The sequence below is a fragment of the Rhineura floridana genome, chromosome 14 (assembly GCF_030035675.1).
Source record: "Rhineura floridana isolate rRhiFlo1 chromosome 14, rRhiFlo1.hap2, whole genome shotgun sequence".
In the NCBI taxonomy this organism is placed as follows: domain Eukaryota; kingdom Metazoa; phylum Chordata; class Lepidosauria; order Squamata; family Rhineuridae; genus Rhineura; species Rhineura floridana.
Window position 1 is genome coordinate 21,587,221 of NC_084493.1, and position 27,982 is coordinate 21,615,202.

The window sequence follows — 27,982 nt, forward strand, 5'->3', positions numbered from 1 at the left end:
CCCACATTTCTTCTTCCCAGCCATGCCTAATCCCTCCCGCGTAGTCATGCACGCACATATCTATAAAGAACAGGGGTCCTATCTAAATCTCTACTGAAATCAGTGGCAGGCTTTTTTTTTTTTGGCAACCACTTGAGTGGACTGTAGATCATGCAGACTTGGAGCTGCTGGTGGGGAGGGACTGGATCAGGCGAGAGTGCTGAAGAACAGCTTGCCATGATACCCAGCAGAGACAGCCAAGGAGAGAAGTCCTGTGCGCAAGGAATAGGCTCACTTCTCTCTCTTCTGCTATTCTCCACCCCCCCCTTCAACACCTCTCATTAAAGTCTTCTGAAATGGGCTATTCTGAAGGGCTGCTCATGAAGAGAGAATGCCATAGCGGAGGCCGCAACCAAGAGATCTTCTGTATCTTTAAAAGTTGTGCAGGGGGAAGGGAGAATTTCACCTTGTGGTTTTTCCCATTACAGGGTTGCAAGAACACCTGTGCTTGGCTGACTTTCTCTTCTCCTAAAGATACAGGATCAGTCTCAGGGCATGAACCCGGCAACCCTACATAAGAAGAGTGTGCTATCTATAAAGAGTGAGCCAGGAAAAAGTATTACTACTACTACTGATACATTGTAACAATCATAACTAAGCCTGCTGAACTTTCTTTGATCTTGTGTTTCTTATGCTCACTCTCTCTTCTGTTATGCTGAGTCACTTCCTGGTAGCTGTTCCCTCCATCTGTGTCTTCCCTCTGTGTTACTGAGTAATTTCCCCCCCATCTGTTTGCTAACTCTCTTACTTTGTTCCATCAACAGGTTGCATCTCTAGGTTCTCCCCCAAATCGGGATGCATGAAGGTTTGCCAAACTCACCTGTCTATCCTCAGAAGGGAAAGGTCAATGGGACATAGAGCTCAGGATTCGTTCCCCCAGTGGGGCAGAAACTAAGAGAAGGAGAAGCATTTCTTTGTAGCCATCCCTCCTTACTCCCGAGGAGACATTTTCTTGCCCCTCCCTAGCTGCTGCAGCTTTCCCTTTTTTCTTTTCTTTTTGGCACAGGCAAGTCCTCTAAGTGAAGACTATCTAGGCCAGCGAAGGGAACCTTTGGCCCTCCAGATGTTGCTGAAAAACACCCCCTATCATTCCTGGCCACTGACCATGCCTGCTGGGGCTGATGGGAGTTGTAGTTCAGCAACATCTGGAGGACCAAAGGCTTCCCACACCTAATCTAGTCAGAACATCAGACCTTGTTGAACTTTCCATTGCCTTCATTCCTGTAGATTTACCCCCGCTCAAGAGATGCTGCAGGCATGTCTACTACGAGCAAGGGGATGAGATGGCCTAAAGCATCCTATTCGATGTTCCTGACCAACAAGGAAAAAAAAAATGTTTCAAAGGGGAATGTCCGACAGTGGGCAATGATCCCGGGCTCCTCCCAGCTCCTCCTGAGGAGGTCAAAACCTCACAGCAATGTGCATTCATGCACATCCAGTATGCCAAGCACAATGTGCTCTCGTGGGCAAATAATAAAGAGCGCTGCCTTATTTATTTAATTTGTATCCCACCCATCCTCCCAGCAGGAGCCCAGGGCGGCAAACAAGGCACTAAAAACACTTTAAAACATCATAAAAACAAATCTTAAAATACATTAAGACAAAACAGCGTTAAAAACATTTTAAAAGCTTTTAAAAAAGGGTTAAGCCTTATTCATTCTACACTCAGGTTCATGGAATTCACTGGACATCATCATCAGTGCTTTGGGTTTGCTCTTCCAAGAAGCCACAGAGTCGCATGAGCCTGCAGGGCGTGGAGTATGCCTGGCTGCCTGATGCCAGTGGCTCAGCGCATGCCGTGCCTGTGTGTTTCCACGGCAACAGAAGCAGCACAGGCCTGCTCCCTGCATCAGGAATGCCTGTAATTAGATCTATGGCCACAGCTGTCAATCCTCTTTAACAGCCTCCCATTTAACTCCTCGCTCCAGTAATTAGGGTTTACTAAACAGAATGTCAGGCAATTAGAACAGCAGGTCAATAGCTTTCCATGTAACCTCTTTTAAGGCAGGGTGTAAGCCTCCCCCAGCAAGCTCTATACAACGGGCAGGGGCACCCTAAGGTGCCTGGTGGGAGCAACGAACCAAGAGGACTAGAAGGGCTGTTGAGCTCCTCTGAGGCTGAGTCCATCACAGGTTGAATCTGAGATGTGGGGTTTATCATTTGAGTTTGCAGTCATGAGTGACACAGTCAATATTGTCCATACCAAACAAAAAAGCCCTAAAAACTGCCACAATTCTGCCAGCGCTCAGAGCCAGTTTGTAATGGTGGTAAAGTCAAGAATATAACAGGGATGGGCAACCTGGGGCTCTCAAGAAATTGTTGGGACTTCAGTTCCCATTGGCCCTGGTCAGCATGGCCAATGGTGAGGGATGATGGGAGATGGGAGTCCAATAACCTCTGAAGGGCCACTGCTGTCCATAGCATGGCATAGTATTACCTAGGACCAGGACCAGCCTTAAGGGTGATTAGGCTGGGCATTCACCCTGGCCCCTAAGCTGAGAGGGCACAGAGCTGAGCTCACTAGCTTAGTGTTTCCTGAGTGAATACTTCACTGAGCTAGGGCAAAAAGAAAACACTAAAGCAGTGAGCATCTTTAATTTTTTTTCAAAGTTCTGCAAGTTGTTTGGGCACTCACTACAAAATGAATGTCCATCCATTAGCTTTAAAATTATGTTTCTCTTCCCCCCCCCCCCAATTTCCAGTTTGATGCCATTTGTTCTAGATAAAAATCAGCAGACCACAGCTAAGGCCACCTTACCAAGCAAAATAAGCACTACAAATACTATCCATGCTATCTATCAGCACTATAAGTAGTTAGAAACAGAACAAAAAGGTGGACATGGTAAGTTTGAAAACAAGTGTTGGAGAGTGGGCCCTCAGCAGATGCCTGACTGTGCTGAACTTTGACGCCAGCCTTGGCTGTTACACTGCTTGGTTTTGCAATCCTGCACAAGCCTCGTAACTTGGCAATGTGGCAAAGCTGACCAGGGAGTTGGGGGCGTGTGTGCCAAAGACACTCCTCATCCAAGCCACTATTTATTTGGGACATGCCTGCCTAGAATTAGGACTATACCACTGCAGAATGCAAGTGGAGGAATCACACAACTGAATGGTCGCCCATTTTTTTTTAAAAAAAGTAAAAATTATAAGAAGGCAAGGCTGGAATCCAATGTGGAGAGCAGAATCCAGTGGAGAGTCAGTGTGGTGTAGTAGTTAGAGTGTTGGACTGGAACCTGGGAGACCTGGGTTCAAATCCATGTTTGGTCATGAAGCTCACTGGGTGATCTTAGGTCAGTCACTGTCTCTCTCACAAGGTTGTTGTGTGGATAAAATCAGGAGGGGGAGACCATGTTTGTACGCCACCTTGAGCTCCTTGGAGGAAAGGTGGGATATAAATGTAACTCGTAACTTGGGAGTTCTTTTCGATCCTTCCCTGTCTCTTGAGGCCCAGGTGGCCTCAGTGGCACGGAATGCTTTTTACCATCTTCGATTGGTAACCCAGCTACGTCCCTATCTGGACAGTGACGACCTCGCTTCAGTTGTTCATGCTCTGGTAACTTCTAGATTGGACTACTGCAACGCGCTCTATGTTGGGCTGCCCTTGAAGACTGTTCAGAAACTACAGCTAGTCCAGAATGCAGCGGCCAGATTGTTGACGCGGACCAGAAGGTCTGCTCATATAACACCTGTTCTGGCCCGTCTGCACTGGCTTCCTATTTGTTTCCGGGCTAGATTCAAAGTGCTGGTTTTGACCTATAAAGCCCTACACGGCATGGGACCGCAATACCTGGTGGAACGCCTCTCCCAATATGAACCTACCCGTACACTACGCTCAACATCTAAGGCCCTCCTCCGAGTACCATCCCATCGAGAGGCTCGGAGGGTGATGACTAGAACCAGGGCCTTTTCAGTAGTGGCCCCCGAACTGTGGAACAGCCTCCCTGATGAGGTGCACCTGGCGCCGACGCTACTATCTTTTCGGCGCCAGGTGAAAACCTTTTTATACTCCCAGGCATTTTAGAGTGTATTTTAAACAGCATTTCCGTATTTTGGATGTTGTTTGGTTCGTTATTGTTTTTTTTATTATTATTATTATTTATTGTATTTATTGTATTTATATATTGTGCTTGTTTTTATCTTTTTGTACACCGCCCAGAGAGCCTTCGGGCTTAGGGCGGTATATAAATTAAACTAAATAAATAAATAATAAATAAATAAATAACAATAAAATAAATATCTCTAGTTTTCAATAACCAGAGGACATTTGGCACAGGGAGCATTTTATTATGTGTTTCCATCCCGGATGGACAGTACCATGGGTGATATTCAGTGCTGGTCCTTATCAGAGTAGACCCACTGAAGTTAATAGACATGATTAACTAGGGTCCATTCATTTCAATAGGTCTGCTCTGTGCAGGGCATAGTTGGATACAAACCATGCTGACCAGTCCTTAGAATGACAGCATCACAGATTTGGGAATGACACAACTTCCTGTCCCAAATCAGGACATCTATCAAGGATCCCTGACAGGTGCTTGTCCAGCTTTCCTATAGACCTAAAAATGAACGGTTTGTGCACACACTCGACACCATGTTTCAGAATTCAGTGTTGACTTTTTTGAATGGAGAGCATTTTTCAGAGATTTGCTTTTGAGATTGAACTTTGTGGGGTACTTTTAAATACGTTGGTGAAAATCTTCAGTCTAGTTCGTTCTTTCAAACTGTGTTTACTAAAAGAATGTGACAATAATTTTGAAAAGGGGTCCCTACAATAAATAAGTACATAAATAAATATAAACAAAACAGAATAAACAAATACACAGCAATCTGCAAAACGAGTTGTCTTCCCATTTAAGATCTATCACCTGTTCTCATATAACTATTACACTTGTCTGAATTGACTAAAAGCTCATATAATTAATCACTAAGATTCCATTAATCAGGTGACCACCTAGCAACAGTGATTCCTCCCATGCCCATACACACACACTTCCAGAGAGCCTAATGTCTGAGCAGGGATTTTAATCTGTTGCAATAGGGCTCAGAGGATGCTGCCTCAAATCTGGTCATACTTTTTGCTAATCTACCCCAGAACTGCTTGGTCTGAGTGGCAACATCTCTCCAACATCTCAGACAGGAGTTTTTTCCCCCAATCCTCTGCTTCCTGATCCTTTTGACTGGAGGCATCCAGGATTGAACCTCAGACCATCCGCATGCAAAGTATGCAGAAGGGCTGTAGCTCAGTGGCAGAGGATGTGCCTAGCATGCAGACGGTCCCAGGCTCAATTTCCGGCATCTCTAGGTAAGGCTTGGAGAAACTCCTGCCAGAAAACCTGGAGAGCCACTGCCAGTCAGTGTAGACAATACTGACAGAGGAGTGGTTTGACTCAGTATAAGGCAGCTCCCTATGTCCCCATGTTCTCCAGCACTGAGCTATAGACAGCTCCTTGAAAGTTTGGACTAAAACCCGGAGCAGACTCCACTGTCCCACTGACATGGAGCCACTAGCCACCACTGCTATTTTAGCTTCAAGAGTGGCACTTCACCAATGTTCCATTTAAAATGAAGCCTTTGGGATGGAGAACCTGTGGCCCTCCAGATGTTAGAATACAGCTTCCATCATTCCTGACCACTGGCTATGGTGGCTGGAGCTAATGGAGACCAGCAGCATCTGAACAGCCACCAGAGATTGCCTCTCCACTTTTCACAAAGGTGGCACACAATATAATACAATTAGAACAATAGATCAGTAGTGGCTGGTGGCTCCATGTCAGTGGAACAATGGGATCCACTCCGGGTTTTAATCTGAACTTTCAAGCAGCTATCCAACACCTTGGACAGGTCCTTGAAAGTTCAGACTAAAACCCGGAGTGGATTCAACTGCCCCACTGACTTGGAGCCACCAGCTGCCACAGTTACAGACTAACATCACCAGTAAAAGCCAGTAGTAATAATTATATAGCAACATCCAGCCTTTCAAAAAATATGAAACTATTGTACTTGACTACAGCCAAAATCATCAGCAGAAGAATAAATCAATCCAGGTAAAAAAGCAATTGAAATCAAGGCTTTCCTGAATGCAGTACACCATCTACACCACTATTTATTATTTATTTATTATATTTATATCCCACCTTTCCACCAAGGAGCTCAAGGTGGCGTACAGATTTCTCCTCCCTCTCAATTTTATCATCACAACAACGCTATGAGGCAGGTTAGGCTGACAGATAGTGACTGGCCCAAGGTCACCCTGCAAGCTTCATGGCTGAGTGGGGATTTGAACTCTGGTCTCCCAGGTTGCTAGTCCAACACTCTAACCACTACACCGCACCGGCTCTCCCAGTACCACTACCACCACTACAGTAGTGTCTCTTAGCTATGGACTTCAGTCCTTGACAAGTTTAACATTTTTGCATTCTCTGCAGGTGATGCCCACCTTATCTGAAGGCTTTTGCTCAGTACTTTGGAAAGGTCTACAACAAGAATAGGGAAGGACCATCGCTCAGTGGCAGAGCATCTGCTTTGCATGCAGAAGGCCCCAGGTTCAAGCCCCAGTAGGTTTGGAGTTTGCATGCTGGAGCTGTTGTGAATCACTTTTCTCTGGGGCTGCAAGTAGCACTGTTCCATCCCCCCCAAATTTATTTTTTTTCTGATATTTTTTATTTTTTTTGCTTGAAAAAATAATGTGATTGTTGCCACTATTTCAGCTGATGTTCTCAATCTTTCTGCCCATTTTTTTATTTAAACGTAAATGATGCACTTAATTGCCCTTCAAGTCTGTCTCTTGCCTCAGGCATACTGTCTTTCCACCCCACCCAGCAATAAAACTAGCCTTCTCATTTTAGATGTATTTATTTTCTTTTCAGCTGATGATTTAAAGTTGAAAGTTGAAAACTAAACCACTGCGGAGTTTGGCTTCTCGTCCTTACATTCAGCCTGTATGAAGAGTTAAACAACCAAGGTTAACCAACCAAAAATTGACATGGCTGGATCCCCACACACACAGCAATGATGAATAATCACAGTTTTTAAAAATTTTTAAAACCTCCCTTCTATCCCCATGCCACCAGTTTTTCTTCTCATTTCAAAACAAAAAAAGACACAGAGAGAAGTTGCCAACCACATTCAGTTTAAATGCAAATCTGTTTATTTTTTCCCAACTGCTTAACATTTTGAGTCTGGGGGGTATTCTTTTATCTTACTAAAACAGTGTCTGTGACATCCTGAACACGATGGAGCCATGAAGCCTTCTGACACTGGTAAGGCTGCAATCCTGCACACACTTACCTGAGAGTAAGCACTCCTGAATTCAATGCGACTTCCTTCTGAGTAAGAAGGGTTTGGTTAGGATTGTTTCCAGTCCCACACACAGCTTAGAAAGATGGCTTTCTGTCTTAACTTAGTTAACCTCGTTTTTCAACATGATATTAAATATACATTTTGTTAATAACAATGTGTTGTGTACACTAGCATTTTCTTCTTCTTCCTTCAGTACATTTTAAACAGAGAAATCATTACATGAACAATCTCATATTTTAAGGGGGAAAGAACTAAAATTGCCTTTTATTATTAATATGTATATTCCAAATGTGAGTCATTTTTGTCATAAAAAGCTATATTGAAAACCGATCAGTTAATTTCATTTTCCTATTATTTCTGCCCATGACTTTTTTGTAATAAAAAATGTCTACTTAAATAAATTGTTAATTTCATTTTTATCCTATATATGCTTATGACTTATTATTACATTAATTCACATGCATTGCATTACAAAACTGCCTCCCCCCTCCCAAAAAAGGTAAGTCAGTAAGCTTAAGAAAGGCATCCTGCAATTGATTCTGTGTGTGCATGGGTCCTGTTCTGTGTAACTGTATGTACACTGCTTATGTTACGTGCTGGCTTTTGGATCAGAGAATCAGGGTGAAGAAAGCATGTTACTGATACTGATGTTTCTCTTATTTGTTGTATGGCTGGCTAAGGTATGGGGGCTGGGGGCAGGTTGGATGGTTATTGTTGACAGCAGTAGGAGAGACAGAGCGATTAGCCACCCGGCCCTCCTCCATTTTATTTTCACAACATCCCTGTAGACTAAACACAGATTTACTGCCTCAATGGTCCCCTTCCATTTAATGCACACAACCCTGCAGGGTAGGCTGACCACCTCACAACAAGTGGGGTAGGCTAAACAGTGGCTTCTATCCCCTCCCCCATTTTATTATTAAAACATCCCGGTGTGCGTGGTAAGCTTTAGCTAAGAGCTTCCATGGCTTATTAATTTCAAAATTAATAATGCTTCAGCAAGAGGTTCAGGAATCCTTAATCAGTTTTACTTCTTTTTCTTAACTTGATATCAAGTTAAGCATCATAATTGTATTTAGAGCTAACTTTTAAAAGAGGCATACAAAAGTAATACAAAGCATTCTTTCCACAACAGCTACTTTTACAACCTGTGCATTTTTTTAAATATTTTTTTAATTAACATTTTTTTAAAAAAATTGAACCCTCCTATTCCAGGAGTCCCCAAACTGTGGTCCATGGACCATCAGTGGTCTACGAGCTTCATTCAGATGGTCTGTAGCATGTCTATGTTCAATATTCATACTGATTTTTAATTGTATTTTTATTGCTTCTTATTATTTCTTCCACTGTATTTTACTGTATTACAATTTGAGTTCTATGGAATGCAAATTGTAATACCATAAAAAAATATGCGAAATAAAGGAAGTGATAAAAATACAATTAAAAGTCATATAGCATCCAGCACAACACATTACATCAGTTACAACAGACAGAAAAATCTAAATGGTCCACTAAGAACCATCAGCAATGGTTTGGCATCCACTGTCCTATATAGGGTTGCCAGGTTCCTGGCCTGAGACTGATCCTGTATCTTTAGGAGAAGAGAAGATCAGCCAAGTGCAGTAGTTCTTGTAACTCTGTAATGGGAAAAACCACAAGGTGGAATTCTCCATCCCCCCCCCTCCACAACTTTTAAAGATACAGAAGACCCCTTGGAGGCTGGGCCTGGCAACCAAGAGGTCTTCTGTACCTTTAAAAGTTTTGCAGGGGGAAGGGAGAATCCCACCTTGTGGTTTTTCTCATTACAGGGTTGCAAGAACACCTGCACTTGGCTGACTTTCTCTTCTCCTAAAGATACAGGATCAGTCTCAGGCCACCCTAATCCTATACCATGTCCTCTTCCCCATGGTTCTGTGAGGCCTACAACTCTAAGCCAAATAGGTGGGAACCAATATCCAATTTCTAAACTCAGGTACTACTAATCCAGTTCCAATGACCTGCCCACCGCTGCTCTATATGGGGCTGTGATCTTAACCCCACTTACCTGTGAGTAACTCCCACTGAACTCAGTGAGAATTACCTCTGAGTAGGTATGGCTAGGATTTCATCCACTTTAGCAGGCATGGCACAGCAAGCCTGTAGGGTAGGCTGATCATCTCAGAAAATGCAGGGTAGACTACACAGAGATGAAATCCTAGCCATTCTACACAGAGAGTGAGTTGCTAACCCCCTACTGTATCGTTACAACAACACTGTATAGTAGGCTAAGGTACAAGTTCCTGCAGCTTATCCCTTATGCCTCCCTTGGTCTTTTTGTCCATCCCAAGACTGTCAACAACCCCATCCCCAGGCCTGCAAAATGTTAAATTGCAAAAATGGAGTCACAGACACTGTTTTAGTAAAATTAAGTAATGCTCTCCTGTCCTTTATATAATACGTATTTGAAAACATCAGCTTTGCATTTAAGCATTTTGTATTTTTTTGCATTTTACCAGCTTTGTCTGGTTTGTCAGCTACGACCATTCCTGGACAGGGATAGCCTGACCTCTGTAGTCCATGCATTGGTAACCTCGAGGATGGATTACTGTAATGTGCTCTGTGTGGGGCTGCCCTTGGCCCTGGTTCAGAAGTTCCAGCTGGTGCAAAATGTGGTGGCCAGATTGCTGGTGTGACACCACTTTTAAAACATCTGCACTGGCTGCCAATCTGCTACCGAGCCAGATTCAAGGTCCTTGTATTAATTTACAAAGCCCTGAACAATTTAGGTCCAGGATATCATAGGCACTGCCTGAACCCTTCTATCCCAGCTCGATCACTGAGATCCCCTCAAGTTGGCGAGGCTCATTTAACATTGACACAAAATCAAGCCTTCGAGTCATCGGCCCAGTTCTCTAGAATGCTCTGCCAACAGAGATTCAGCAGGCTTTCTGTTTTTACTTTTAAGAGCCTGCTGAAAACCTCTTTGTTCCTCCTGGCTTATGCAGGCAATTAAGAAGATGCTTTTTTTGCAACAGTTGACCTTTGTTTTTATTGTATTTTTGACGTGCTTTAATTCTACGGTTGTTGTTTTTAACGTGTTATAAACTGCTTTGATGTTTGTAACGAAATAGTGCTATACAATTTTTTTTTTTATAAATAAATTAATTAATTAAATTTGGTCAAGTAGTCCAATCTCTGTGCCTCTTTATTTGTTGCAAAAGAACTGGCACTTGTTTTTTAACTGCTCGAGAGATGTGATGATTTGAAGCATGGGGTACCGACAAATGAAAAGAATTGCTGAGTCTCTTGAACTAGTCTGGCTTTGAAACGGCAGGTTTTATTAGATTTCCTCTGCGTTTTCATTTTTATTTTGATCTATTTACGCAGCAGATGAATTAGGCAACTTAAAGAGACAGAGACGGGAGCACCTACTTGAAGGATTTTTAAGCAGACAAATCTGACAAGACACTAGCCTGACTGTACAAATTACTGCTGTTAAGTGTGCTGCGAGTTAAAACAAAAGGGTTAAGAAATTAACAATGAATGTTAATGGCTACCATTGCTGTGAATTAACAAAAGAAAAACAAATCAAAGCAAAAGGGAGAGGCTGGTTAGGAACAAAATGATGGATGTTAATGGCTATTCTGATCACTCCAGTGGCACAGAAGTTTAAGGAAATACACATTTCAGCAGTTTAGAGCAAAGCGGTTTACATTAGCAAAAAAATGTCAAACTTGCACATTAAAAAAATATATACAGTATCCAGTACCGATGACAGCCACAACGGTCCACAGCAGGCAAAGTTGGTCCAAAAAGACAGCAGACCAGCGGATTATACCATAATTTGGCATAAAGTCTGATTTTAGTGAATATTATCCACCATCCCTAATCCCCGGGATCTCCAGGTAGGTCTGGGAGAGACATCAGCCTGAAACTCTAGACAGCCACTGCCAGTCAGTGTAGACAATATGAGCTAGATGGGCCAATGAATGGTCTGACTCAGGAACATAGGAAGCTGCCTTAAACTAAGAGTTTGTGCTTTGCTCACAGAGGTTCAATCCCTGGCATTGCCAGCTAAAAGAATCTCCAGTAGGACAGCTGGGAAAGGCTCCTGCAGTGAAGCCATGGTGAGCCCTTGCCATTCAGTGCAGAAAATAACAACACCTGGTCTAGATGGGCCAGTGACCTGACTGTATAGGACAGCTTCATATATCATTAACCAGGGCTGCAGAGCCTGCAGCCTTCCAGATGTTGTTGGACTACAACTTTCATCATCCCTGACCGCTGGTCATGCCGTTTGGGGCTAATGGGAATTGGAGTCCAACAACATCGGGAGGGCTAGAGGTGCTCCATTTAATTTGCATCTTAAGGTGTACTTTTGAAATTTGCACTGTTCAAAGCAATATGAGAACCGAAACACAGCCATCCTTCGAAATATGACCTAAACTATCATCTTCCCTAAAATTCCCTCCTACTTTTCTACATGCAGGGTGAGTCACGCTCTCATCATCCGTCCTACAGATAGTCTCTGCCCTGAGGGCATCAGGAAAGGTACATTTTAACTCAGTTATAAATCCAATACACCTTTGGCCCCTCCATACATCCTTTTTATTGTGCATTCGTGATTATTTTTGTGTGTTTGTGATAGTTATAGGCAATCCTGCTGTCAATACTGTTTGCACCTGCAAAACTTTTAGAGTGGACATATAACCTCATTTCCAATCAGTGCATATTCCATAACTTTCTGCTGAATTCCCATAACTTTTTATAACACAAATGTTTTATATATACACATTTTTGTAAGCAACTTCCCCAAATTTAATGGATTATTGTATGTTATTTTCACTAATACATGCATTTTGTAGACACTTTAGTATATGCATTTTGATACACATTACTTGGGTGGAGAACTGAATTGCAAAATTCATAGAAGTGCAAATTTCGAAGGATGACTGTGTTTCAGTTCTCATATTGTTTTGAACAGTGCAAATCTGGTAAGTACACCTTTAGATGCGAATTGAATTGATCTCCCATCCCCGCTCACAAGGCATAGCTGCTCATGTCTCCAGGGCTTCCGACACTCACACGCATTTGCTGTCAAATGCATTGTACCAGAGGTGAGTAGCCTCCAACCTGCCTTACTTACTTTGCTTTTGTACCAGAACCTCATGGTCCACTATTTGGAACCAGATACAAAATGGTGGCTGAAAAGGTGGAGCTGCTGTACCCCAGGAGCCAAACACTGGAATAACTTGCCGTATCCCAGGAGCCAAACACTGGAATAACTTACAGATGAAAGTACAAATCTCCACCTGAGTTACTATAGATCAGGGAATCCCAATGCAAAACTCCAAAACAGGCTAGCAGGTTTAGCAAAAATTATATGCCATTCAAATATATTTATATATGTGTCTGTGTGTGTGGTTTACATAAAATGGTATGAAATATTCATTAAAAACAGCAATAAAGAACAGACTTTAAAAACAGTGGACAGGATAAAAAAATTAAAATATAGATAAAATCAGTGTTTTTAAAAACAAATGTTCATAATAAAATTATATGTCTAGGTTGTTGTTATTATATGCCTTCAAGTCGATTATGACTTATGGCGACCCTATGAATCTTTTTTGGATATATTCATAGGGTTTTCATGGTAAGAAGTATTCAGAGGTGGTTTACCATTGCCTTCCTCTAAGCCTACAGCACCCGATATTCCCAGGCCGTCTCCCATCCAAGTACTAACCAGGCCTGACCCTGCTTGGCTTCCGAGATCAGACAAGGTGTGTTCAGGGTAGTATGGCCATAGGTACATGTCTGGGTAGGCTTGTCAAAACTTTTTTAAAAAAGCAAGCACTGAAAATAGTACAACGAAGGTGTGCACCCTAATATCAATAGGGAGGGGATTCCAAAGAATAGGTGCTGCTGCATTAAAAGCTAGATTTCTTGCAAGCGCAGAAGGAACATTATGAGGCATTTGTAATGTCACACAAAACCCTGGGCAAAGGCAACCAATTAAGAGCCCAATAACAAGAACAACAACAACGGGATATAAGATAACATTAGATCCAGTTTTCCCCTTATTAAATTATTTAGGAGGTTCAGTCAAAAGTGAACATAAAAAACCTATTTCATATATGTTGATAGCAGTATGAAGATGTAAGCATCTGGAGATCACAGGGCATAACTTCAGTACACAAATGGATTGATAACTTCACTAGGGAGTGGGGATTCACTTTAATGGTAAAACGGATGCATTATATAATAAAATAATTAGGATGCTAATTAGGGTACACACCTTTGTTGTACTGTTTTCAATGCCTGCTTTAAAAAAAGGAAAAAGGAAAAGATATGTGGGGGGGGGCAATGGAGTCTATTGAACAGTGAATGCTGAGTGTTTACATTCAAGACAGGGCTTTACTTTACATTAAACCACAAAAAAGATTTCTATAACAAAAATATAAGTAAGTACTCCCTTAATATGAGTACTGATTATATTATATTATCACAGTAAATAGATATATGCATATGCATATGTGTATACTGTATATCTAGGCATGTATTTATGTCTGTGTGTTTTATAATAAATAAGTTTTGCACTGAAAAACAAAAGGAAATCAATTAATGCTCATAATTTTTGCAGGTGAGAATGAGGCTGAAAATGAAGCGACCAACAAAGCCAGTCATGGCAGAAAAATTGGTGTGTGTGTGTTTTTAGTTTGAAGATTTACTAGTTAATGTTGAACTATTGGGGGTCAAAGGGCACTTCCTGACTGCCGCTATTTTCAGGTAAGGTTCAATTACATGCCGGCAAATTCAGGATCTGAGCAATTGCAGGTCTTGTGGAACAAAGAACAGAGTTCTTGCAATAAGGAAAATGATGGGAAAATGCACTGGACAGTGTGGGATACCACTTGCTTTGGCACAATGCCATCTAACCTCCCTGCAAACATATCAGAATGAATGCTCATTAAATAGCCACCATTGTCTAATCTCCCTGCAAACGAATCAGGATGAATGTTCAATAAACAGGTCATCTGGAAGTATCCAGAAAGCCTTTGCTGATCTACTGTAAAACACCAAGACAGGTACAGCCCATCCTGATTTACCTTCTTCCATCCCCCACAGCATATGTATTTATCTCTTTTTTATTTTGTCTTGTTTTATTTTATCAGGTTGCAGAGCTGACAATGACCTCAGACTGATATTTTGAAGGAAGTTGTTATACCAGCCTATCAGGGTTGATGACGACTGCCTTGATTTGGTAAAATAAGTAGATCCTCAATGACAAGGAAGTTGACAATCCTCCGTAAAATGTATAGGAGTTACTGCCAGGCTTTTCTCTCTGATGTATTGTGGGATATCTTCTGGGAATTCATGTATGCCTGGGAACCTCCTCGACAGCAAAGCACTACAGTATAATAAGGCCAAATTAAAAACAATAAACCTAATTAAATAGGTGACATCATTGGAACGGTACAGAATGATTTGCTAGTCTGGGTATGAAAAGAGCAAGATGTCTTCCGAGTACAGTCTTGAGTGTGTGGGTGTGTGCAGGCTGGAGGGAAAAAAAAGGGCAATGCTAGCCCAGCAATTATTTGTTCACCAGAATAGTTCCCCTACTCATCCACATCATTCCTGAATCAGGGGTGGTATTAGCACCTGGCTGGCACCCTCAGGCAGCCGCTGGGGCCCAAACAGTCCAGCTGGGTCCACCAGTGCAAGTGCCTGCTTTGGCCGTCCTACCTACCTCTTCCCTCTGCCTGTCAAAGCAGCAATAGCTGGAACTGGGAAACTGCCTAACAATTTCCCAGAATGCTTTGGGGCACCAAACACAGTGGGCATTGTGGGGACTGCAAAGAGCAGGTGGCTTCCCAGACCCAGCCATTGATGCCAGGTATGCAAACAGTGTGTGTGGGGTGTCAATTGGTAGGCCTACTGAAGAGCACCTTGTGGGGGGGGCGGGCTCAGAACTGGAGCCAGCCCTGTCCTGGGGTGTGGAGCCTTACTCTGCCTTCAGGATGAGTGCACCTGATTTATTTATTCATTTATATAGCGCTCACATGCCCAAATGGCTTCTGAGTAGGGTTGCCAGGTTCAATCCCTGAGACTAATCCTGTATCTTTAGGAGAAGAGAAAGTCATCCAAGTGCAGGTGTTCTTGCAACCCTGTAATGGGAAGAACCACAAGGTGGAATTCTTCCTCCCCCCTGCACAACTTTTAAACATACAGAAGACCCCTTGGAGGCTGGGCCTGGCAACCAAGAGGTCTTCTGTATCTTTAAAGTTGTGCAAGGGGAAGGAAGAATTCCACCTTGTGGTTTTTCCTATTACAGGGTTGCAAGAACACCTGCACTTGGCTGACTTTCTCTTCTCCTAAAGATACAGGATCAGTCTCAGGCCAGAAACCTGGCAACCCTACTTCTGAGCAGTTTACCCTTCAAAACCTGTCACACAGGCTGAAATTCTGCATTTCCAAATCCTTTTATTTCTCTGTTTTGGTTACATTAAACAACTATGCATATGGGAGAAAAGACTATCTCAGACTTTATGATGGTGCCGCCGCTGTGCTACCTGGTGAGCGCTGACTCATAACAGGACCTTTCCAGTAGTGGTTCCCCATTTGAGGAATGCCCTGCCTGGTGAGATAGATCTGCCCCCCTCATTATTAACATTAAGGAGGAATTTCAGTTCATTCCTGTTCACCCAAGCATGAAAGCTTGAATAGCAACCTATTCACTGTAAGGATATTTGAAAAGTTTGTAAATGTTTCCAAAAGTTTTTAAAAGCTTTGAGGTTTACTTTTTTTAAAAAAATTGCATTGTTTTGTTGTTTGATGCCCCAATCCCTTTGGGAGGAAGGACAGGTTAGAAATTTAATAAAGAAATGAATAAAGTAATCACACTGGACTCCCAATTTTACTTATTCCCTGTAAGCCAGGCCTCAATATCTGCCTAAAATTATCTTGCAGTTTGGAAGGGATAAATCTGTCAATTTTGGTTCTCTCAGTTTCTCATTTATTCCAGTCTTAAATTCAGTTCTCCACATTTCTGCAGCAATTTGTGATTTTTTAAAAAAAACCTTCAAGAAAATTCATCAGCATTTTCGTACAAATTTCTCCTAATAAATACATTTTGTTTGCAATTTCTCCTAATATACACATTTTTGCAAAGTAATTTTCCCTAATAAAATATATTTTGTATATTATTTTCAGGAATATATGCTTTTTAAATTCACACTTTACCTCAGCACATGCATTTTTAAACATATTACATAGCTGGAGAACGGCACTGCAAAATTTAGAGAAGTGCACGTTTTGAGGGATGGCTGTGTTTCAGTTCACATATTCAAATTCAATTGAATTTCTCCCCCATGCCTATTTCAGAGAGCAGTCCTATGCGTGGCCTTCTCAGAAGTAAGCCCCATCAAGTTTGTGTGTATATGGTTGCAGCACCTTAGGTTTATCACGGAGTAAATCCCACTGAATTCAATGACCCTTGCTTCTGAGTAGACATGTGTAGGATTGCACTGTTAGCATTGCATCGTAAGGCTTTGCTCCAGTCTATCTGGACTATAATAAGGAAGTTGGGAGAGAAGGAAACCACATCAGATCATATTTAGGCTATAAACACAAGTTATTTCTAAATTGATTTAATTGTCATGGATTTTGCTTAGCAAACCTGGGAATCGTAGTTTTGCAAAAGTGAAAAAACTATGTGTTAATGATCTCTGCCCTCTTGATGGGACAACATTTCCCAAGAGTTTATTTAGAGGAAGCCATTAACAGTTAAGCTGGTTGAAAGATGTAGTGCATTCACAGCCCAATCCTCCCTTTGTCAATCTGGGCATGTTACTATTTCCGCTATATTTCCATGCCAACATCTGCTAACTCAACTCTGTTTTACTCACTGGACGTAGCTTCACAGAAAGCCTCACAATAAATGGTTTGCTTGCTGGTTTCGCTTCTCCATTCTGCAGTCCCTGCTTCCACAATACTGCCTTTGACCATGTCCTCAACCTCTTGCCTTCTGGGATGTATGACATTCCATAGACAGGCATTATGTACATAAGAAGAGCCCTGCTGGATCAGACCAAAGGTCCATCTCGTCCAGCATTATGCTCTCACAGTGGCCAACCAGATGCCTATGGGAAGCCCACAAGCAGGACAAAACACAGTAGTATGCTCTCAGTTGTGATCCTCAGCAGCTGGTAGTCAGAGGCATGCTGCTTCTAATCCTGGGAATGAAGATGTGAAGGTGTGAGGAAATGGAAAATTGAGGGGAGGGGTTCCCAAAAATTCCAGAAAACTTTGGGGGGGGAAGAAAAATGGGGGGGACTTCTTTTTCCTCCACATTTTTTCCTGGATCTTCACATCTCTACCTGAAGGTAGCATACATCCATCTTGACTAGTAGCCCTCGATAGCTTTATCCACCATGAATCTGTCCAATCCTCTTTTTGCCAAAATTGGTTGCCATCACTACACCTTGTGGCAGCAGATCCCCTGGCCTAACTCAGGGCCAGCACCAGACTTCAGGGGACCAATGGCACCATCTAGCCAATGGGCCCCTTATGCAAACATCCCTGCTGCCAATGCCCTTGCCACAGCCAATGCCCCCCATCCGCCACACACACCCCCAGCGGTCAGAACCCCCTGTGCCCCCATCCTCCTTGTAGCACCAGAGCCACTACTTTGACCTCTCTTCTTTGCCACCCCAGTGGCGGTGGCAGCACTGGCGGCTCCTCTGCCACCCCCAGGCCCTGAGAAAAGACCAAAGAGGAGGAATCCTTCAGGCCATGAAGCCTGGGTGAGAAGGCCATGAGAATGCCTGCAACAACACTGCAGTTTGTTCTGGCTAAAAAAGCCTTTTTAAACTTAAGAGCTTTCACCAGCCCCACTTTACACACTCCTTGAGGGTTTCGCCTGGCTGGAATGTGTCCTTGAACTCCGATAATACCACTTGCTTGCCTGGATCGAAGACAGAGAGGGGTGTGCGAGTGCATGCAGAAACTAGCCTACTGCACAAAGGTAACAATTGCATCCATTGCTCCACCCACATTTGCCTCCCCCCCCCCAAATCACTGGCACGTGGCCCTTGGAAAGTTGCCCAGAAGAGAATGTTGCCTTCGGGCTCAATACAGTGGAGACTGATGGGTCCAATGTCATTGAAGCAATGAATCCTCTCTGGGTTTTAGTCTGAACTTTCAAGGAGCTGCTCAAAACAACGCATGGTGCCAAAAACAGGTTCAGCACCTTGGGCAGCTCCTTGAAAGTTCAGACTAAAACCTGGAGTGGATTCACTACCCCACTGACTTGGAACCACCAGTCTCCACTGCCACCCTTGTGCTATAGCTTCTGTTTATCTCCTATGTCAAGCCTCTAACCACATTTCCATCACATGAAAATGCTTAACATTTTGTCTGACATCGATTCACATACATAGCACAGTCGTGAGGAGAGCCTGGCTGGGAGTCCAGAGTCTGTGAGTTCAAATCCCCGCTCGTGTCTCCTGGGTGTCAACGGCCAGCTAAAGATCACCCCCACAGGGAGTGGCTCAGGGGTTACGTGTCCTGCCACCTGTGCAGCCGTCGGTAAGTTGCATAGTCCCAAGGAGCCCAGGTGCCCCCAAGCTGGCAGTTGCGGACAAGTAAGGGGCTGGCTTGTGCAGCTGTGGCAAGCTGAGCAGGCCCTAGCCAGCTGGGGAGGACTAGCCTCAGGGGGAGGCAATGGTAAACCCCCTCCGAATACCGCTTACCATGAAATCCCTATTCATAGGGTCACCATAAGTCGGGATAGACTTGAAGGCAGTCCATTTCCATTGTCAACTTACATATCCAAACTCTGTGTGGTTAGCATTCCCCCTCATCAGGATGTTTCACTCTAACTATCTCTATGATATACATGATGCTTGTAATCAGCAGGTGATAATGATGATTCCTCTTTTTCTCTTCATTATTGATCCCGTTGGGTTGTTATGCTTCTGGTTTTTTTCTTCTTCCTGGTTATCTTTATTTTTATTTCCAAGTCCTATTCACAGTAGATCCACAGAAATTAGTGACCCTAAATTAGGCACGTCCCTTAATTTCAATGGGTCTGCTTTGTGTAGGGCACCATACATTTAAAGCAGTATCACACCACTTTAAACAGCTTCCCCCAAAGAATCCTGAGAATTGTAGTTTGTTAAGAGTCTTCAGCTTTGATCCCAACAAGCTTCGGAGTGTGCTCCCCAATCCCCCTAAGAGCTTTATTTGGTTGGCAGAAATAATTAGATCAAGGGCAGCTAACTTGTGGCCCTCCAGGTGTTGCTGAATTACAACCTTCGTCATGTTATATAATTTCACTATTACACAAACAGCTATACTTGCTGAAATCCTTTCTTCTACAGAACTATCAAAGGTGCAGGAGCCCTGTCTCCTTCTTCCAAAGGTCTATTACAGGTGCAGGAGTCCCGTCTTCCTTTGCATGTGGTCACCCTATCACCAACCCCAGCCAGTCTGGCCTTGTGGTCTTGGATTTATCTGGCCTCACCCTCCACAACCCCCTTTTAAAACGTCTTTCCAAGTCAAATAGACACAAGGCGCTAGACAGTGGGGACTGGTGACTTTGACGTCAGTGGGGCAGTGAATCTGGTCCGAGTTTTAATTCAAACTTTCAAGGAGCTGTCCAAAGTGCTTCCGCTGCCTCACTATTATCAGAGCTCCTAGTCTCCACTGGCGCTAGATGGTTATTAATACACTCTTTTATGGAGGGTGGACAGGGCGTATACCAAGGTTGGGAAACAGTATCAATGGTGGTAGCGGTGAAGAGATAGTGTAACATCATCAGGTATCCAGAGCAACCCAGGGCTGTCATCTTTATAAGCACAAAGATACAGGGGGGTTGAGGCCTGTAAGTGCACCCAGACACAACATAGCAATAAGCCAGGAGGAGACGAAGGCACAGTCTCAAGGCAATATTGTTTTGCAGGGAGTGTCTAGTGGTACTGCGTAGCAGTGGGATCTTGAGAGATCTTTGCTAGAGCTGGTGAGAGAACAGTTAAGAGACCAGGACCCTGAGGTGGGACCGTGACAAGGCAGGGACCACAGGAAGGGGCCTGACAGGCACCATGTTAAATTCTCCCCATATCAACTGCGCTGCTTCCTTTTCCAGCCCACAGATAAAGAGATAGAGATCACCCATATTTTTTCTCCAGGGGAGAACCAGCTTGATGGAGGCAATTCTGAGCAAAAAAACAGGCAAGGAAAGGGTTAAGCATTCCCCTCCCCATCCAACCCTTTGAAGGGGTTTGCAGTGAATCTAGTTAACTAAGAGCTCTGATAAATACTGTTTATTTTAGATAAGAAAGAATCTATTCATAAGGAGGTTATAAAAAAAATGAGGTTTGAGGTTTACTCCAAAACCATCTGAAGTACCCAGGTTTAAAAAAAGAAAGATAAAAGTATTTTCTTTCAAATTATTCCAATCCACTGCTAAATTTGTGTGACACTTACAGCATCTGACTCTTCATTGCTCCTATTTGATGGCTTCAACTACTGCTCTACTTTAAACGTTACATGGAGCACCTTATAATATATACTGTCAGAGAATAATTGCTTTGGAAAGGCAAAGAGGAGAAAGGAAAGGGAGTAGTGCTCACTTAGAAATAGCTAATACTCCTTCTTGGTAGATCTCAGAGCCATGGGACAGGAGGAGGAGGAAGAGAAAGAAGATGAGTACTCATAATGAGGGCCTGCTGCAGACCTCCAAATAAGCAGGTATGGGGATCCTGTGGCCCTCCAGATAATGCTGAACTACAACTCCCATTATCCCCGGCCACTGACTATGCTTGCTGCAGCTGATGGGAGTTGGAGTTCAGCAACATCTGGAGGACCAAAGGTTCCCCACACCTGAAACAAAGAGAAGGAACCAGATGTGATCTTGACAGAGAAAACAAAAATACACATCCCTGCCGTTTGCCAATGGCAATGATAATAGACCTAGTTATATATCCACAAGAACAACAGGGCAACCCTATGCACATCTGCTCAGAAGTAAGCCCTACTGAGTTCAATGGGATTTATTCCCAGGTAGGTGCATATAGGACTGCAGCCTTACTCTGCTTCTAAGGGTATGTCAGCGCAGGAGTTCATCCTCCATTCTTTCAATATCCAAAGCACATAAGGCTGTTGCATCTCTACCAGCAGAAACAATAAAGCGCTAGTACAGGCAAACTCTTTGGTAATGTGGCTCTTGCCTCTTGGAACCATGCACCCTCCGGGAGCAGCCCTACACCAACTGCAGGTAGTGATGTCTGAGAAGTCCAACGGAAATGGGAGTGGAAATTGCCAATGTTCACTTGTTTGCCCCATGCCAAGAATCGAAATCATTCCAGTGAACAGGGTTGGTATTTCCTGCAGCTATTGTTGGTTTCAATCCATAAATGATACTTAATCAATAACTCCTACTCTGCCTTTACATTGTGCTTCCCTTGCATCGAAATGAATGGCCTTTGCATTTAAATGGGTGGTGTCGAATGACGTAATTATAACGTAACTAATTACAAAAAAATTCCACCACCGCAGACAGTGAGGCAAATAATTATGTTTTCATCAGAAGCTGAACTGCAGCAGAAAGGAAACAGCACTGCATGCAACGAATATGGAATAGAACGGAAATCGATGTGTCCTTACATCCCACACTCCAGGGCAGACAAGCAGCAATCCACTGCAGGCACAGTGTATAGTAGGAGACATGAAGAGTATGAAATGCACATTTTGATCCCCAATAGTAGGCATGTACAGATGTGCTCTTAGGAAGAAGGAAGATCACCTACATCAAGCAAATCCCCACCAACACTACATTTCAAGAAGACATTTCAAGAACTGGTGCTCATCTGCTACCTTACTGCTACTCCAAAAACATTAATACAGAACAACACATTTGATCCAAATGACATGGAAAGGGCGTGGATAATGAAAAAGTGAAATAAACAAGCCTGCTGCTTCCATAAGACCCTGCTGACAGGGCCCCCACAGAAGACGTTTGCACAGAATCAGGTAACTAAGAGTTCTTGTAAACACAGTTTGTTCTAGATAAAAGGGATCTATTCATAAGGACGTTATGGAAGTTTGGGGTTTACTCAAAAACCATCTGAACTGCCCAGGTTAAAAAGAAAAGAAAAGGGTTTTCCTTAAAATTATTCCTATCCACTGCAAAATAAAAAAAGAGGAAAAAGGCAACTTAAAGATAATATATTCATGATGGTGTTAGCTTTTGTAGGTTACATCAGATGCAGAATATTGTGGCTTCAGTACATGACACCTTATGTCACCATAAATCTCTTTCAGCACAACCTTAGGCATGTCCCATTGAGTTCCATGGGACATACTCCCAAATAAGCATACGTTAGGGATGGAGAATTTTGTTCAGTCCACATTCTGAAGCAAACTGACCTAATTTGCAGCTCCTGTACTTATATGTGGATTGGAATGCAGTTAACAGTTGGACTGTGCACTATTCTGAATTTTGGAATGTTCTGATTCAGAAAATGTGTACAAAAATGCATTTTGGGGGATATGCAAAATGTGTAATTTTGGTGGGAAATGCATACAAAATACATATTCCAGGACAGCCTTCATCAACTAGTGCCCTCCAGATGCTTTGGACTACAAGTTCCATCAACCCCAGCCAGCACTTTGCAGGCAGGAGCAGATGGGAGTTATAGTCCAAACATCTGGAGAGCATCAGGCTGGCAAAGCCTGCTCTAGGACAAAGTGCATATAAACAATTAACTGAAATTTGTTTTTGTGGTTTAGTCGACTTGATGGAACATGCATGGAACTGACATGGAACAGAAAGACATCCATCCATCCCAAAACGTGCTTTGAATTGTGGCCTCCATATTTAAAGCTACAAGACTCTCTCAGGCCTGTTGTGTTTTTGCTCTAACAGACAAATGCAAAGTTATACTTGCTGACTTCTGGGCCGGGGCTTTGAACCAAAGGAGGTAGATATTGCCTACACCAGAGAGAAAGACACCATCACTTACCCCAGGCAATGTCTTCTGCTCATGCAGTGCACTCTGGGCTTTGAGGGCTGAGTCCCGGGCACAATATGTAAGAAAGGCACAGCCTGGAGAGACGGAGGGGGGAAAAGGTGTTATTCCATTAAGTCATGTACAAATATAGTCACACCTGGCAAGGGACAGCTCTGGCCAGTCCTCACCTTCATCTGCAGCAGCAAAAGAAAGGCAAAGCTTATACAGCATACATGAAATATATGCTATCTACAAACCATATGTTTAAAGCACATTTACAACACACACAAACATTCTGGGAACTGTAGTTTACTTCTCACATAGCTGCAGTTCACAACACCCTTAACAAACTACAGCTCCCAGGATTGTATGTGTGGGAGTGAGATGCTTTAAATGTATGATGTGCAGTCAGCCATAGCCTGTGATGTGGCACCGTCCTCCAAACAGCTGAATCCTTCCTTCCAGGGATGCTATGCCTCATGTCGAAGAGATGTGCATAATTTGGCGGCAGGTCAGTATGCAGCTCAGTGGGGATTCGAGTTAAGACAACTGGTACAGATTAGCAGGGGCTGGTTAATTGGAATCAGCAGGCAGAGGCAAACACACTGGTATTAGTGCAAAAGCCCTCCAGATTAACATGTTAGATCTTCATGCTGCTATGCCGGTAACTATAGGGGTAGCTCACTTTTGTTGTTGTTATTAGGGGAGCACCTCTGTTCATGATATTTCCACCCCTATGGTGGGGAACCTCAGGTCTGGGGGCCGAATGCAGTCAACAGATTGCTCCACCCCTACCTCAAGTGTATTTTGCCTGGCTGAAATGTTTCTTTGAAGTAGAAACGTGCTTGCCTGGATGGAGGATGGGGAGGTGTATGTGTCTATGTAGAAACCTTTCATACATGGTTGGAATGTAGCCTACTATGCAAAGATAAGCATATGAAGATACTGTATAAAGATAATCTTTTGCTCTGCTCACTTTGCCTTTTGGCCCCACCCACTCTGGCTCCACCCACTGGCAAATGTTTCCTATGAAGGAATGTGGCCCTCATACTAGAAAATGTTCCCTACCTCTCTGGCTCAGTGCTCGGTAAAAGAGCACATGGTTTGCATGCAGAAGGTCCCAGGTTCAAGACCTGGTATCTTCAGTTAAAAAAAGGGTCAGGCAGGAAGTGGTGAGAAAGACCCTGGTGAGATGCTGCCAACCAGAGTAGGTAATACTGGGCTAAATGGACAAATATATATGACTTGGGATACAGCCGCTTCCTGTTTCCAAGCTTGGCCAATCAGTTTTAGCCATCGGCCCATAGGTCTAGCATATCATACCATTGTGCATCTCCATGCATGTATGTTCTCTCTCACTCTGTGCTTGGCTTCTAAGGAGCAAGCCAGATGTTGCTGATGAGGGCAGATCCTGGATTGTATTCAACTAAGTCCAACTCAGAGTAGACCCATTGAAATTAATGAACCAAAGTTAGTCATGCACTTTACTTCAATGGGTCTACTCTGAGCAGGATCAGCTTTGAATACCACCCCGTGTGTTTAAATCCCAATCTGATACATAGAAAGCAGGGAGGGGTCCCATTTAAGAAGCAGCAGGTGTGGCAGGCTGACCTATTAGAATCCCTTCCCCTCTCCCCCACACACCTTCAGCTTACCTATAGCAGTGAGATTCTTTGGCTTCAGCTGGGCTCACTTCCAGTACTGGAGCCCAGATGGAGCAAATATGGGAAACAGCTGCAGCTCAGTAGTAGAGCACCTGTTTGCATGTAGATCTGAGGTTCAATCACTGGCATCTCCAGGTAGGCTTGAGGAAAGCCTTCTATCTGAAACCATGGAGAGCTGTTGCCACTCAGTGTAGACAGTACTGAACTAGAAGGACCAATGAGCTAGTGTAAGTGTAAGGCACCTTCCTATGTTCCTAGAGATTATTTTGAGGGAGTTCTGCATTCCTCACCTATGTACCCCTTTTGCTTCTTAAAGTGGAGTATATACCACACATAGCCTCAACATACACAGACAAGTGTATACAAATTCTGAAGGCCACCTTCCCACATATGAGTATGCCCTTTTGCTGAGATCATCGACATGGGTCCTATACTGGTTGCCTTCACCCCCAGAGATAGTGGGTGGCCAAATAGGGAACAGGGCCTTTTCTGTGGTGAGACCCTGAGTATGGAATACCTTCTCCAAATGCATTTGGCGTCATCCATTCTTCTTCTTTTTTATGTGCTAAGTTAATTCTGTCTTGTTTCTCTGAGCTTTTTATGAGGTATAATTTGGAATTGCTTGATTACTTTAATAGCTGCTGTCTAGTTTGTTTTCACTATGTCCATGGCATTTATGGTTTGCTTTTGTATTTAGCATTTCCTTTTGCACTATGTTCATGGCATCTCTGACTTGTTCTGATTTATGCTTTTATTCTTTGAACATTTGTCCATAAAGCTCCCTCGAAGTCCAATTGATGGAAAGGTGGGAGTAGAAAACTTTGGAATAAATAAACATTCTCTCAGTGTTAGGCATGAAAATACATACTCTCTCTCACGGTTGCACAGATGTGTGTGCACCCACACACTTCCCTTGAGAGTGAAGTGTTAAAACTGCTTCTGACATCCTTCTGCGAATACTTAGCATTATTAACAATACTTAGCATTAGTACAGCGTTTTCAAACATTCAAAGCATTCCACATGCATTATCTAGATGGCGCTGCTAGTAGTAGCAATAGTAGTAATAATAATTAATAATACGACTCTTTATCTGGAAGGTTCCAAGATGGGTTACAGCAATCTTAAAATTCAGTGTTAAAACAGTTTAAAACAAATTACAGACACAGGAAGAGGGTGGGCCCTGAAAATATATATCTCAGGTGTCAAAGGCCAGGGTAAAAAGGTACATCTTCAGCATATGATGAAAACTACATCATGAAGGTGCCAGGTGCACCTCTTGTGGGAAGGGACTTCCACAACCTGGGAGCTGCCACAGAGAATGCCCTCTCCCAGGTCACCCCCCCCAAAAAACCCCAAGTGTGGTGGAACTACCAAAACGCTCCCTTCTGCCAATCTTAATACCCAAAACTTTAGTGGTTTAGGGAGTTAATATGGCAACTCTGTAATGAGGGGTTCTCCAACACTGGAGGCTTTCAAGAGGCAGCTGGGCAACCACCTGTCAGGGATGGTTTAACTTGGATTCCTGCACTAAGCAGGGGGTTGGACTGGATGGCCTTATAGGCCCCTTTCAACTCTACAATTCTATGATGCTCTCCAGAAGTTATTAATCTCCACCTGCCATCATTCCTGATCACTGCCTATGCTGGCTGGGGCTGATGGGAGTTAGAGTCCAACAACATCCGAAGGGTCACAGGTTCCCCACCCCTAGTATAAGGCTGTAGGCTATAGAAATGCACACCCGGCACCTTGAATTGAGCTTGGAAACTAACTGAGAACAAATGAAGGTCTTTTAGAAGTGATTCTCTACGTTCCACATGGCTAGCTCCAGGCAACAAATGAGCTGCCACTTTCTGGAACAGTTCAAGTAGTCATTCAGAGACCTCGTCGCCTCACCTGGCTCTGAAAAGGAGAAACAGAGCTGGGTGTCATTAGCATACCGGGGGCACTTCGTGCCAAATCTCAGTATTATTTCTCTCCTCTGCTTCATTTACATTGTTAAGAGGCATGGAAGAAAGAACTGTGTGAAATCCCACAGAATAATTCCTCTAGGGAAGAGCAAGAACTCTCTTCTGAAACTGAGAGAAGCTTCTCAGGGTTCCCATCCCCCACCAATCTAGACAGCTGACCCAGAAGGATACTCTTCTCTGGATTGAGACAGTCACCCCCAACTGTTTTTGCCTGGTTGGAATGTGTCCATGAAACTGATAACATTTCTTGGTTGCCTAGATGGCGGAGAGATGGGGGGGGTGCAGAAACCAGCCTACTGCACAAAAAGAAAACTTGTTGCTCTGCCTGCTTGTGCCCCTGGCCACACCCAGAACTGGCATGAGGCCCCGTGAAGGCTGCCTCAAAAGGACTGCAGCCCTTGTGCTGAAAAAGGTTCCCCATCCCTGCTCCACGAGCATGAGCAACACCTTCCCAGCACCTTCTTCTGCGGCTGCAGCCAAGCCAAGTTCTGCCAGTCAAGTCAGAGTGGAACCACTGGAAAATAGTGCCATCCACGCCTGGCTCAGGCGGCTGCTCTAGAAGGATACCATGGTCAATGGTATCAAGGAAAAATGCAAAAAGAAGTAAGCACCCGAGAAAGAGAGAGGGAGAGGGGGAGGGGGAGGGGGAGGGAGAGGGGTGGGAGAGAGACAGAGAATGTCTCACGATGCTGCAATGGAAAGTATTGATAAAAAAAAGCCCAAAGCGTTTCAGCCTGTAGTTATTTTAGGCCTTCGTGGGGAGTCAAATTAAAATGTAGAAACAGTCTGCAGAGGTCTCTGATAGTACAGTCACTTTTTTTAACCTTCACTGATAACCCCCCCCCCAAGTGGAAAGAACAAAACAAGAAAAAGAACTTGAGATTTTATCTCTCTCTCTCTCTTTTTGATTGGTGGTATTAAGAACCACTGAGAGATGAAGTAGGATCAACAGGGTCACACTTCCCTATCTCTTCCAACAAAGGTTATCTTACAGGGTGGCCAAGGTGGTCTCGCTGCCATAGT

The 27,982-nt window shown here is 43.5% G+C and overlaps 1 protein-coding gene and 1 pseudogene across 1 annotated transcript in view; both read right to left on the reverse strand.

Moving 5' to 3' along the window:
* Window positions 1–27,982, reverse strand: part of CELF6 (CUGBP Elav-like family member 6) — a 239,295-nt gene that overhangs the window by 200,375 nt on the left and 10,938 nt on the right. Inside the window, exon 2 of the mRNA XM_061595758.1 lies at window positions 23,340–23,422. Coding sequence (XP_061451742.1) covers window positions 23,340–23,422 — 83 coding nt within the window. The remainder of the gene's footprint in view (window positions 1–23,339; window positions 23,423–27,982) is intronic.
* Window positions 13,012–13,125, reverse strand: LOC133370099 (5S ribosomal RNA; annotated as a pseudogene).